The 15,267-nt window shown below is 35.0% G+C and overlaps 1 protein-coding gene across 1 annotated transcript in view; it reads right to left on the bottom strand.

Annotated features, from left to right (window-relative positions):
* The window catches only part of LOC111507305 (neprilysin-2), a 42,033-nt gene that overhangs the window by 9,758 nt on the left and 17,008 nt on the right, over window positions 1-15,267 (bottom strand). Inside the window, exons 5-8 of the mRNA XM_023162597.2 lie at window positions 14,133-14,344; window positions 13,920-14,084; window positions 9,485-9,725; window positions 1,458-1,626 (exon numbers count right to left, since the gene is read on the bottom strand). Of these exons, the coding sequence (XP_023018365.2) occupies window positions 1,458-1,626; window positions 9,485-9,725; window positions 13,920-14,084; window positions 14,133-14,344 (787 nt within the window). The remainder of the gene's footprint in view (window positions 1-1,457; window positions 1,627-9,484; window positions 9,726-13,919; window positions 14,085-14,132; window positions 14,345-15,267) is intronic.

Genomic DNA, 15,267 nt, shown 5'->3' with positions numbered 1-15,267 from the left:
GAAGTTCACAAATCTTCTTGCCATCCACGTGTTCAATCTTGGTTTGGCAAATCCTCAATCGATGCCAATGATAAATTCTGATTTGATGAAGCTGCTTGCAGCTCCGTCCTTTGCAACGGAGTCAGCAGCCTAATTGCCTTCCGAGCTAGTATGGACAGGAATCCAGACCAGAGACAATTTGTTGAGTCTTCCTATCGCGGAGAGTCGTTTTTGGCAATTGGCTACCAATTTAGACGTTGCTCGGTAGTAGTCCAGAGCTTCCAATGTCCGAGAATATTTTCATTGACTTGTGTATGAGGTTGGATTCCTCCAATCCTTCCACACGCAATTCAATAGTGTAAATTTCCGCTTGAAATACAGTCGCATAGGTTCCTAGGCAGGTTGATATCTCTATCCTGGGTCTGCGACTGAAAACACCTGCACCGAAACCGAAAGGTTTTTTTTATTCATCTGTGAACTAATAACTATCTGCTCTCAGTATTTGCTTCCCCCGGAGGATCCATTCCTCTCTACTTGGGAACAGTATTCGGAGGAATAAGTCCAGTTATCACCCGAAGACGATTGTGGATACTAACAATCGAAACGTCGTGACATAACTTGGTTTGAAATCTTATAATTTTTAATTTTTTCATTTTTTGTTGATAATATTCTTTTAATTTTCAAATTTTATGTTTCAGCTTTTAATAATGTTTCAATTTTTTTTGTTTTTTATTTTTTTGATTTTTTTATTTTTTTTTATTTTTTATATTTTTCTATATTTGTTTGGTTGTTGGTTGTATGTTATTTATTTGTAATTTCAGTTTTTGTTTGATAAAATTGTTATTTTTTGGTTGATCTTATGATTTTTTATAAATTGTTTCAGGGTTTTCAAATCAATTTATATTTATATTATATTAGACAATGGAAGTCAGAACTGATGAAATACACCACGAAACATTGTCAACCACCTTCAAACAAAAGTACTTTATAAGGCAGTTCGTTGTTGACAGTTGGAGGCATAAAGTCAGAGGTCATACCCAGATTGCTATAACTTCCAATGTCAACCAACAGTATGTTGCACTCTGCATTGAATTCATTTGTGCAATTGCAATTTCAGTCCATCTAGCCTCTTCCTTCCTCCAGAAAAAATGTGGAGCGTAGCTAGATCTAGAAGGATATCCATAGCCGCTGACGGTGTGGTACTGCATCATAAGTGATCATTGATCTATCATCACATCAATCCAATGGATTTGTTTGGGACCTAAACCCAAGTTTTACCACAAATCCTTCGACATGTCCATAGAGACAGTTCGGCTTTGTGTAAAACTTTTTCCAAGTGAGCGTTCCAAGCGAGGTTTCTATCAATGACAATGCCAAGAAATGGGTAGAATCGAATAACATTTTTTGTGCAAACATGAATACAAGAAATAACGAAACTGAATTATATGATCGATTTCAAAAACTTATACCTTACTTACTTAAAGTATTCTTTTTTGGGGAATATTTTATGACAAATCCTTTGATGAATTCACTATCCATGAACCATTCATCTTCCACGGTGGTTCTCAGAAGACCATAATTGTGATTCATATTTATGAGATTCAGATTCAGAGCTGATTCAAGGTACTTGCTCTCATTAACTTTTGCCTGAAATGAAATCACCAACTTTCATGAAATTGTAATAATCTGATCTGATAGTTTCATTTAAATTAGAGAGACATGTTTCAACAAGAAAAACCAAACATTTTCAATTCAATATCGAACATACTCAGTGATGTTGTGTTGGTTATCGTTAAACTCCAGAATCTATACTTGAAAAATGAAATAAATGAATGGAGACATTCATTATTGTGTTAGGAATCTCACGTTGAAAGGTAAGACCTCGTTAGTCTTAAGCTCGCACAAGTTGCGACAGCTGGTTAACGGAAAAACAGATTTTAACAGATTTTTTAAAGAGATTTCATAGGTTTTGAGGACATACCACAAATATCTTGTAAAGATATAGTGACATATGCATATGAAAAACTTGTGAATGAGCTCCAAGACGTTTTTACCAGACTTTGCTATAATACTTGCTGCTCTAATATCAATTTCCCTCGTTAGCCCATTCTCATAAGTATATGAAAAATATGTTTCGAACCTAATAATAACTTTTTTTTGTTTGGTTTGGTTTTTGCAAGTGATTGTCCACAAGTCAAGCGATTACACAGTTTCTCAACAACGTGTACAGGGAGTTGGATGAAGGTTAAAGACGTTAGAGATTTTCATAGACTTAAGTAAGGCATTTGATCTGGCAGATCACAAAACTCTCCTAACACAACTTGAAATGTATGGAATCAAGGGAATAACCCACAAATGGTTTGTAAGTTACTTAGAGGGTGGATATTACTATGTAGAGGTTAGCAGAAATAAATCAGAAACTGAGAATTGTTTTCTCGGGGTTCCTTAGGGTTCTATATTTGGTCCACTTTTATATATGATATATTAAAATGATTTTTATAGTAATCAGTTCGTTATGTATGCTGACGACACATCTTTATTGATAACTCTGGAAAATTTCAAAGCCACAGTTGATACAGCATCTGAAGAAATAAAAACAACCCAAAAGTGGTTCTCAGACAATGGTCTCTTGTTAAATGAAAGAAAAACTGTGCTTTTAGATTTTAATCATTCAAGAACCACTCCAGTAGTGGAACCACAGACAATCGATAACTGTCGATGTCGGATTGAGATATCGAGCAAGACGAAGTCGATTCGATGGATAAGTTTCACCATAGTCACTCGACAAACTATTTCCGATAACACGTCGGCTTTCTTCATATCATCGACAGAGAATCTAAGACCAAGCTGAAAACATCGAACAAAATCTTATGCATTCTTCTTCTTTTCTATATATAATAACAAATAATATAAGGTATAACCTCAATACAAATAATTTCTAGCTAGTGCTCTTTTAATATTGTGAAAGTTAAGAAAGGAATTAGTGAATTAAAATGTTACCAGTTAATATATTATTAGCCAGACAACACAGAAGGCAGAGGTTGAGAAACTTCAATATTGAGAGAATTCATCTGCGAAATACTTATGATCCATTCAATTTGGATAATTTAGAATTCCAGAGAAGATTTCGCCTCACAAAAGATATATGTAGCCAGCTTATCGACGACCTAATGCCTCATATGAGTAACTCTCCTAAAGTTAACATTATCGATCCTAGGACGAGAATTTTAGTGGCACTTTCATTTTATGCCACCGGTAGCTATCAAAGACTTATAGGTGAAAGCCACAATATTTCCATAAGTCAGCAGTCTGTTTCAAATTGTATTAGAGACATTTCTTCACTGATAACTGAGCATTTGGCAGATAGGTATGTGAAATTCCCAACTACAAATGAAGAGAGAAATGTTATCAAACTCGCTTTCCATCAAAAATATAATTTTCCAGGAGTCATAGGAGCAGTGGATTGTACACACATAAGGATTTTACATCCAGTCGAAGAAGAACACAATTTTGTTAACAGAAAAGGATATCATTCAATGAACGTTCAAGTGGTAGGTTTGCCCTTAAAGTTTATATGCATTATTTACTTGTTCTTTTTTAGATCTGTGATTCTAATTTGAGAATTCTAGCTGTAAATCCGAAACATGCTGGATCTACACATGATGCATATATTTGGCGTACTTCAGCTATTCGTGAGGAAGTTGAAACACAATATAGACTTGGAAATAGGAGCTGCTGGTTACTGGGTGATTCAGGCTATCCTTTGCAACCCTGGCTAATGACTCCTATTGTGAATGCACTGCCAAATACACCAGAAGGGAGATATACACAAGCTCATTGTTCTGCAAGAAATTGTATTGAACGTTGTTTTGGTGTATTAAAACAACGTTTCAGATGTCTTAGTGGTGACAGGACGTTGAGATATAAGCCTGAAGTTGTAGGCCAGATAATTTCATCATGTGCAACTCTCCATAATATATGCATACTCCACAATTTAAATGTAGAGTTAATAGATGAGGTAAATGATCAGCTCCAAGTTGTAAGACCTCCAGACGTTGTGCCCAATGATTTACATCAAGAAGGTGATAGAGTGAGAGAACGTATTATAAGAAGATATTTTCATTAAACAACAAACTGAAATATATATTTTGAAATATACGAAATGCATTTTCATTTGAAGTAATGTACAAAAAATATGTTTAACAATTTCCTATTCTTATTGTTGCAAAATACTAGTGATTTCTTCTTTTCATAAGTGAGTATATAATATAATTTATATTATAACAATGATGAACATTTAAATAATTGATTCAGTATTGAAATAGTCAGTTAATAATATAATTTATCAGTTATATAAATAAATTGATTATACAAAACACTATTTATCAGTAATTCAAAACTCTTCATTTTATACAAAATAAATTTTCTGCAAATAAACAAGAGTTCATAAGAAATGAAAAACAAAAGTTATTCTTTCAAGCATATATTTTCTGAATTTTAAGACTGAAAAATATTATAATTTTTGCATATGCATTTTCAATAATTCAGACAGAGTCTTCATTTCCGTTGCAATACTCTCCAAACTATTTGAAATATTTTTCACACTGGATGATATTTCAGTTAGTACTGTCATAGTTTCTTTTTGATACCTTTCGATTACGTTGTCACTAATGCTAGAACTAGCTTTCTTTTTTTTTCTTTCATTGCTATTAATGTTCATATTCGATGGGCTAACTTCCTCATTGTTAACACGCTCCACAATTTTTTTTCCAATATATTGATGATCTAAAAGGGCTGTGGCACAGTAATCTACCACTTCCTCATCGTGTTCCAAACGTGGAAGCCCTAATTCAGGAATATTTTCATTTCCAGTTGAAGTCCAACCCACAATTGACATTAATCTCTCTTCCTGTTCAGTCAATTTTAAAGTCGTAGCAGGCCCCCCTCCAGTTTTATTCTGCGAAGATTTAATGCCTGCAATTTTCATTTTTACTTTATATTTCCAATCCTGTAGAGCAATCTTCCATTTTTCTGCAGATTTTACCCCTAATCCTACAGAATTTAACTGTTGGGTAACTTCTTCCCATAGTTCTCGAGATTTTTGTTTGGCATTCTGACAAACAAATTTACCATTTATCAATTGTGGGTGAATTTCTAAGAAATTTAAAAGCAATTCCCAATGTTTAGGGTGCACCCGCATTCTTTTTAGCGTTTCCGTCATCTGTAAAAGTAATAACTCATTATTCGATAATAATAAAAAGAAAATTCCAAATACTCACACTGATATATTCCAAGGGAAAATCTACAGGAATATTGAAATAATTTATTATTCTCTTGTAGATTTGAATATTATGTCAGGTCAAAGATTAGGTACTACAACCTATTATCTTTCCTATTTGTTATATACTATTGTACCCACAAGAAAAGAATTTACCTCTCCTCTCTGCCATCTTTCCTTATATATTTTCTCTTAGTCCCCACACAATATGACAGGTATGCCAACCATAAATTGAAGTACAACAATAATTTCGTGTATGTCGGGATAATTTCATGTCTGTCGGGAAACAACAATTCATCGATTAGTTACGAATCGAAATTATCGTTTCGTTGATTTGAAACGAGAGAGCGTGGTACCAATTTTAATAAATCCGATAAATTTAAGGGGAAGGGTTAGAGATGTAGGGGGGGTACTGTCGTGTCGATTCATTGTGGTTCCACTGCTGATCACAGGTTACTGGTAACGTCAATTAATGGATCAATTCAACCACAAGAGGAGACCAAATTTTTGAGTTTGAAGATAACAGAAAATTTCAAATGGAACAAACATTGATACGATTTGTAAAAATATATCTTCAAGATATTATCGTATTCAACAACTACACTGGAATTTAAATAGATCACTCTTATTAATGTACTACCAAGCATACTTTCATTGCAACATTTCTTATGGTATTATAGCTTGGAGAGCATCTAGTGATTGTTCTAGGATACTCAAAATTCAAAAAAGAACCATAAGGTATATAGCAGGATTTACTAGAAGGACAAGTTGCAAACTCATCTTCTAAAATTTCAGAATATTGACTGTTACAAGTGTATACATTTATGAGATATTAAAATATGTAAAATTGCACATAACCAGTTTTCCAACTCTTGATGGTAATAAAAATTATAATACTAGAAATTCCCTACAGTAGGAAGTGCGGAAACACAGATTAGTTGTATCTGAATCTTGTCCCAGGCTTATTGCCATTAAATTGTACAGAAAACTTCTGAGTACAATAAAATATCTGGCTCTAAAACAGTATAACTATCAAATCAAAGAGTTGCTCGTGGATGAATCCTATTATTCTCTCAAAGAATGTATGGATGATAACTCATGATCCTGTACATGTGTAACATTTTAAGAAGATTTTAATAGAGATGCTGTAACATAAATAACAGATTATTTTTGGTTTTCACTTTTATACAGTATGTACATGTCCAACATTCTAGGCCGATTTCATTAACGATGCTGTTGCATGAATAGCGGATTATTTTAGGTTTTGACTATTATACAGTGTGTAACAACGCTTAACAGGGCCGTTTTTGAATATAAAAAGTGAGATATAAAAGAAAAACTCGGACACGTCGATTTAACAGGGCCGTTTTTGAATATAAAAAGTGAGATTAAAAAAAACTCGGACACGTCGATTTTTGATTGAAAGGGAACACCTTTCAGACTAATCAGATTTTTTGTAGTACGCACCCCCTCTGAGAGGTGCGTCCGACGATCCTTATTTAGATAGGGAAACTAGGTCGAGTGGCACCTTGTTTTAAAGGTCTTTCGAATACTTTCACATCTCTGTTAAAAGAAAATTTTTGTAACGATTAGTTTTCGAGATAATTTGAAGATTTAAAGGTTTTTTAATTGAGTTCATCTATTTTTAAAATGAATCAAATTGTTTTTAAGGTACAATTTACGTTCAGAACTTTCATAAAAAAATAAATTTTTGCTTTTTATGACAACCTGCTAATACGTGTCCGTTTGATTTCGTAAAAAAGTGAGAATTATTTGTTTAATACGAGGAGATTTTTTTGAGGGATGAGGTTGGTTACCACCCTTACATTTTAGGTAAATTGAGTGGTACCTCCTTATGAAGGTTGCCTTTTGACGTGGATATTTTATGCTTCTGATAAAAAAGTGAATCATACTAAAAACTTACCCACACATCGAATACAACCTGCTGATTTCCTTGAATGCTGATGACACAGAAAAGTTTAAAAAACTGTTTTAGGGTTAATGAATCCCAATAATTGTTTTTAAAGCACACACAAAAAAGTAACACCTAATAAAGGTAACTCACATAGGAAATTGAGTGTGAATGTTCAAAATGTGCGCCATTTTGCTCCATACAACAAAAAAGATTTTGTTCGAATTTTGCTCTCACATTATTCAACATCTCAGGAGTTATAGCTCGGCATTCATCAATAATTCTACGATGTAATTCATTCAAATTGGCTGGCTATGTAGCATAAACTTTAGACTTTAAATATCCCCACAAAAAGTAGTCCAGTGGTGTTAAATCTGGTGATCGTGCTGGCCATTCAATTGGACCTCTCCTACCAATGCATTGTCTTTCAAAATGATTATTCAAAAAATTTTGAACCTGCTGCGCATAATGGGGTGGTGCACCGTCTTGTTGAAAATGGATAAATTCATCTTGACATCTTGGATCCAGTTCAATTATTTCAACTATACGAGGTTGTATTGTCTCTTCACGAAGTTGTAAATAAGAATCACCGGTTAAATTTCCATCAATGAAAAATGGACCTATGATAAGATTGCCTAATATTCCGGCCCAGACATTCATTTTTTGGGGATGTTCTGTATGTATTTCTGCGTATTGTCTTGGGTTTTCATTCGACCAATAACGGCAATTGTGACGGTTCACGTGAGCATTTAAATAAAATGAGCTTTCGTACGAAAAACAGATGTTATAAAGCAGCTCGGGATTTTGCATTAATCTCTCACTCATACCCTCACAAAACTCCTGTCTTCGGTCAAAATCATCCTCATTGAGTTTATGAACAAGTTCAATTTTGTAAGGATGGAATTTGTGGTTTTTAAGGATTCTTTATGCGCTCATATGGCTTATTCCGGCCATTGCTGATAAACTGGGATTGGCGATGACTTGACCAATCACTTCAATCGCATTATCGTCATTCACTACCCTTCTCTGAACATTTCTTTTCTTATTTAAAACCGAACCTGTCTCCCTGAATTTTGTGACCAAATCCAGAACGTGATTTCGCTTAGGTGTTCACCAGGGTTTTGCTCGTTAAATAAAATTGATGTTCTATTAGCCTTTGGTCGTTGCCAAAAAATAAAGCAACAACTGAAACCCTTCCAGCAGTCGGTCGGTAGCCAAGCGGTTCGGCGTGGGTGATTTGTTCACTCACTCACCGACCGTGTTGGTCGGTGGTTCAAGCCCTAGTCTGAACGATCGATCTTCACTTGCTATCGTCCAACCCGTGTTAGGAATCACATGTTAAAAGGTAAGACCTCGTTAATCCTTAGCTTGCACAAGTTTCGACTTCTGAGGGTTGTCGTTCGTAGGGGTGCGACAGCTGGTTAACGGAAAAACAGATTTTAAACAGATTTTTTAAACAGATTTAAACAGTAGTGTGAGGCATTTTTGAACAAATAACAATACACGACACGTTTAAACAAAAAAATCGAACGATGTTCGGGTATTGATTTTAAAAAACGGATTTCATTTAACATAAAACTGATAGGAAGTTACCGAGTGGTCTGTGTAATGTATTATCAACATGATAATTTCAACTTCAAATTATCTCAAAAACTAATCGTTACAAAAATGTTCTTTTACCAGAGTTGTGAAGGTATTCGAAAGACCTTTAAAACAAGGTGCCACTCGACCTACTTTCCCTATCTAAATAAGGGTCGTCGGACGCACCCCTCCGAGGGGGTGCGTACTACAAAAAATCTGATTAGTCTGAAAGGTGTCCCCCTTCCATTAGAAATCGACGTGTCCGAGCTTTTTTAAAAATCTTAATTTTCATATGTGAAAACGGCTTTGTTGAATTTTCGTTTTTACACAATGTATATTATTTTATATTATCTATGTGAATTGTATATTGTGCCTCTAAGTGCGCAGAGTTTGTATTTTTAATTTTGTATTTGTACACGTTTTGACATACCCAATATCATCTATAGATGATCCAACTGAATAAATATTATTATTATTATTATCATATTGTATATCTGTGTGTGTATTTCGAAAAGTTTTGTAATATATTCATTGTTTTGAATCGTACAAAATTTTATTATAATTCTCACTCTTCATCTTATTCTACTTTGCCCTTATAGATCTTTCTGTATGTGAATGAATCCTATAGAGAGTGTCTCAACAATGTACATTTATGCGACATCTTGTGAATTTTCAAATTTGATACTTTTATGGATACTATGTACTTTGAAATCAAAGTTCTTCGGCTCACTTACCTCATCATATATTTTGTTCTTGTCGAGCATGTTCAGAAGATCGCCGTAGGAAGGAATTTCCTCTGTACTAGCGTGCAGTTGTTCCAATATCAAAACTTTCGTTTCTTTGTCAATCCACTCTAGTTTCAGCAGATTGGATTGGAATTGAATTTTTATTTTCCGTATCATCTCCACGATTTGATATCTGTCGTCCTCGGGAAAGAAATTCTGCATATATGACGCTGATATAACAGGACCCATACTGAAAAATGTCTTGAGAAATTAAAAATTTCCATTGAGAAAAGAGAACATGATGTGGAACAGAAAATTGTATTGAATTTATAAAGGAATATTGTCAGGAGAGATCAGTTTTTCGGATTTCTACCCCTACATACGTTGTCTTTTAAAAAAATGAGGTCAATTTTAATTTTTCTCAAAGAAAATTCATTTATTCAACAATTTCTATTTTGTCCCATTCAAATGAATATGTTGTTATGTCCTCAGCGATTCGGATTTTATCTCCTCAATCGTCGCAAAACGCCGTCTTTCCATGGGTCTCTCCAATATTAGGAACACGAACAAGTCGCAGGAAACCAAATCTGATAAATATGGTGGCTGAAGCATCAGGCATTCTTTGAAATAACGTTTTGAAGCTGGATCACATGATATTTCTATTGATAAAATAAAAAACAATATAATAAAAATCAATTGGCGCTCCAGGGCGACTTTATTGATTCCAGTGGCGCATTTGCTTATTCAGCTGCAGGAAAAACCTGCAACACCACATCATCTGAAGATCTTGATCTGCCAATGTCCTCTCTCATGAAATAAAATGTAGGGTATCTCCAAAGGCTCCAATAGATTCAATACATCGCCAGAACACTTCATGACATGACTATCGTCAAACTGAACCAGTCCGTTTCGTCTTTGACCAAGGCGTAATAATGACCAAAATCAACGCCAGAACCACAGTGAACAATGACTGCATGAATATTGTAAAAGTGGTCTGCTAGATTGAAATGTTCATCTATTTCGAACCTTCGAAAGAGTTTCTTGCTTCCGTCAGAGGTTGAGTCTTGCTTGAAATTTATCAGTGTTATTATTAGATTGACTGGTGCCTCAGATTTACTTGTTTTCTCATAACAGTCAGTTAATTTGGCGCATATTTGGCAATACAGTCGATCATTACCTGTTAAAAATTCCATTTTCAGATTATTTAACAATAAACTTTGCACGGACTGGTTATTAGTCATATTAGGAAACGCTGGATGAAGTTCCAAAAATTCACATGAGTTTCCACTACCTCTTGAACATTTACTGCAAAGTAAACAAGTGAGGATTTTTCCAGCAAAAGATTTACAAACACAAGACGAGATGGGCTATACGGAATCATTCAATCCAGAGCGGTCAGGAGTATTGATTTTGCTATTGTTTTGCTCACGAAGAGTATTCAACAAGCACCCCAAGAATTCGGAACAATCCTCTTGTTGTCCTAACGAGTATCTAGTGGATTTCAAAGACTCCAGTTACGAAACTGCAGCTGCATGAACAGGTGTTTGAGTTTGATAAATAAAGATGGGAACATTCCCGTTCTCGTTCATCATTAAAACTTCGTTCTTGAAATTCTTCGTCATGAACAACACTTGTAAAATGCTATTCATGTAGCAAGTGTTTCCTGAATTATCCAATCCAATTTTCTTCCCTAGATTTTCAGCACAACTCTCTAATGATTCGTAAGGAAGAACATGTTTCACATAATCTCCATAAGAACCATTTCTCAAGCTATTGATTGCTTTTTATGTACCATTGTCAAGTCAATGATATCTGAAACATCTGTGTTGAAAGGGTCTATAATTCAGTTTTTATTTTTGTCGTGTTCTGGAGAATGATCCAGAAAAGAAGACCTCAAACTGGAAAGATGTTCCAACGTTTCGTCTGTTACTTGCGTTGTCAACATTGCCCTACCAGAGGATTCCAAAACAGCTACCAGTGTGGACAGGTTTTTTTTCCAATTGTATAATAAGTCCAAAGATCAAGCTTTTTTATCATGGTCCCTATTTCATCTTCAACTTGGGAGATAATGTTATCACGTCCTTGTGGTTTAGTTCAGCTCGTTAAGGCATCGAAGATATCAGCCAGCGTTCTGGAATTTATTTAATAATTTAAACATCCATACTTGCGGACCACAGGTCAAGAAATACTTAGCTAGAAGATGAATGAAGAGATAATAAAGAACATTTCACAATTATTCTCAAACTATATATCGCACTTTTAGCTCTGTATTGAATAAACGTTGATTATTTCTTTAGAAACTCATCAGAAATACCGTACTTGGGAACGCCTGAAATTCAATTTGAAAATAAATATTTCCCGAATTTCGTCAGCTATAAAATGATCCGACTGATTGAAAAAGACCCTTCCAGCAATGAATTTTTATTAACCTCATTTATGAATCCAAGTTTATGGAAAACGGATCTAAATTATTCATGATATATTCTTGGCACTTCAAGCATTTTCATTGGAATTTTTAAGTGAATTAATGTGAATTCCTGCTGAAAAAATCATTGGTATTTCCAGATATTTTCATTTGAATCGAAACAGGTACTGAGACGGAAATAATAAATATATAACGTTCTGTAATTGAAGGTGATATGTTACATTTTCGAACATTGAAAGAGTTTGTTATGGAAGGAGTTAAGTTTTCAATTATCATGTGATATAGAGTTCTTCTAGCTCTTCTTGTGCTAGTGCCGTTGGTGATGAAGATAAATTGTGATGCGATACGATGCAATGCGAGGTGGCTTGAGTGGAAAGAAAGGAAAAATCTATAGGAAAACAATGTTCAAGGGGAATGTAACAGAAAAAACAATTACTCATGAAATTGAGGAGAGAAATAACAGAGATAGAGATAACAAAGAAAACCCATCAAGTTTTAATATTAACAAATAGAGTTTGAAACGAAAGGAAAAATACTGAAGGGAATCAGAGTATTAGCAGAAAGAAAGTATGAAACAAATGAGACATATGGGACTTGTCATAAGAGACACAGAGTCAAAAGTCGAGACCTGGCGGAACGAACAGATTCGAAATGACGAAGAAATCAACATATCGGCACTACTTCGATAGTTCTTTTTGCCGATGATACTTATATTTCCGCAGAAGCCGACAGTCCTTTGGAATTTCAAGAAAAATTGAATGTAATAAGTTAAAATTTCTCAAAGTGGTGTCAAAGAAGTAGACTTATGGTTAATGCAGAAAAAAACAGTATTGGTACAGTTTTCTCTAAGAAAATCTTTCCCGTACACGTTATTATGAATAACACGAATATATACCATTCAGAATCTACAAAGTTTTCAGGAGTTCACATCGATCACTCATTGAACTGGCAATTTCAAGTTGACTACGTGATTGTGATATACTGTTTGGAACCTTTGGTGTAGTAATGAATATTACCGGAGTTTTTTCCCAACACCAAATCGTTATTTTTACACCTCGACACGTGTTTCAAGAGGAAGATAAAACTGAAGATGATGACTTGGTGATCGAAACACGTGTCGAGGTGTAAAAATAACGATTTGGTGTTGGGAAAAAACTCCGGTAATATTCATTGACTACGTGAGTAAAAGATTTAATAGCAGTTTTTATGCCTATATGCAGCTTAAAAAATACTGAGTAAAGAACAACTGTTGGATGTTCACTATACTCTCGTGAATTCTGTTCTATCTTATAATGTGGTCTTATGGGGAGACGCAACAAATATTTACAGGGTCTCTGTTGCTCAGAAACGAATAATTCGTATGCTTCCCAATCTACGTCATACTGATTCATGAAGACCTGTTTTCAAGCAAAGGAAGATATTAACAGTACCTTAACTGTATGAAACTGTATGAAAAACGCAAATTCGAATTAGAAACTAGATCCCAATGTCATAAATACGCAACAAGGAACGGGAATTTAATCAAACTACAACAACATCGTACACAATTATTCGAAAAGACGCCATCTCTAGCAGGTTTCAAATTTTTCAATTGTCCATCTTCCAACCTAAAAAGTGTAGCATCAATTTTAGTATTCAAACGGAGAATCAGAGAATATCTTGTAGATGGTTGTTTTTACAATATTAATGGATACTTTGAATATCCACATTCGCCAATCAACAAATGATATCATGTCCGGCATTACCTATTTCAAACTATTATGTACATGAATGAACACTTTTGATTGTTCATTCTTGTTCTTGTTCTTATGTCTTGAATTTATGCATTTTGTAATACTGTTTTACTAATGTTTATATACATTTCATGTTTTTTACCATTGACGACTCGTATATCATTGTGAAGTGATCATTTTGAGGAATTAAAAAAAATAAAGAATGAAGTATGAGTAAGCTTATTGTTTTCTTCTCAACATTGAAGTATTCCGTACTGAATTGTTCAAATTAGTTGGAATAACTTACCGATCTTCAACAACTTCTAGACAAACTTTCCATCGTGGCGTCGATGGTCTCATCATTCTTTTATTAATTTTTTCAAGAAAGTCATATGCTTCACTTAATATTTCTGAGGGTAGGAAATTGATAAGGTATTGAAGAGTATGCCATACTACGAAATTTGCCAGAATTCTGAAAAAGATAAGACTATAATGAAGAATGACATTAATAGAATCTCACCTTTTTGATGTTTTGGTAAGCAGAAGATCTATTCTCTTCAGATAAACGGGCGCGGTTACTACAACATCATCATCGTAACTGATTGTAGCTGTTGGATTGATAATTCCACTCAGGAAGTAGTACCATTGAATGTTTCGGTATTCATACTGGAGTTCAGAAAGGCTCAGGCGCTCATTGGTCGTTCTGTTGCTCCTTGCTGATTCTTCTGAAATCTGGAAATTGTATCATTTCGCACGGTTATTTCAGTTCAACCTAATGATGAACTAATACCACATGCATTGATTGGGGTTGCTGTATTTCTCGATATTGAAGGAGCATGTCACAATGTACTAACTGAATTATAGGATCATCTCTGACTAGAAAAGGTATAGAATCGACCATAACTGACTGGATCTATGCAATGCTGAACTGCAACCACGATTCTGCAAGACGAGGCCATTAGGTTCAGGGTCACCAGGGGTTGCCCTCAAGTTGGGGTACTATCTCCCCTTCTGTGGTCACTCCTGATGGATAATCTGCTTAATACCTTCGACAGAAGAAAAGTAGATCTGCAAGCTTATGCAGATGATCTTGTCATCTTGGCAAGGTCCACGTCGGGAAGGGTAACTTGTGATATCCTCCACAACACGTTGGACGTTGTTCATAGTTGGTGCCTGAGAGTGCAGATGTCTGTCAACCCTAGCAAAACTGTGATAATCACCTTCACCAAGAGGAGAAAATTAGACGATCTAGCGCCACTTTTCCTCAATGGTGAGGTCATTCCATTCGAAACGGAGGTGGAACACCTTGGAATTGTCCTTGATAAAAAACTCACCAGGAACGCTCACTTGGAAAAAGTTTTACACAAAGTTATACCGTCCCTATGGACAAGTCGAAGGATTTGTGGTGAAACTTGGGGTTAAGGTCCCGAACAAATCCATTGGATTCATGTGATGATTGTCAGACCAATCATAACTCATGGTGCAATTGCCTGGTGGCCGAAGGCTTTACAGAAAACGACCCAGGCGAAGCTTTTTGGTTCACAGAGACAGGCTTGCTTGGCCATCAGTGGTGCCATCAGTATGACACCGTCAGCGGCCATGGAGATCCTTCTAGAGCTACTTCCTCTCCACATGTTTCTGGAGAGAGAGGCTAG

The sequence above is a fragment of the Leptinotarsa decemlineata genome, unplaced genomic scaffold (assembly GCF_025532065.1).
Source record: "Leptinotarsa decemlineata unplaced genomic scaffold, Ldec_3_MD MMD2_tig00002974_RagTag_RagTag, whole genome shotgun sequence".
Lineage (NCBI taxonomy): Eukaryota > Metazoa > Arthropoda > Insecta > Coleoptera > Chrysomelidae > Leptinotarsa > Leptinotarsa decemlineata.
The sequence above is the reverse complement of the archived record's forward strand: the minus strand, read 5'-3'. Positions and strand labels throughout refer to the sequence as shown.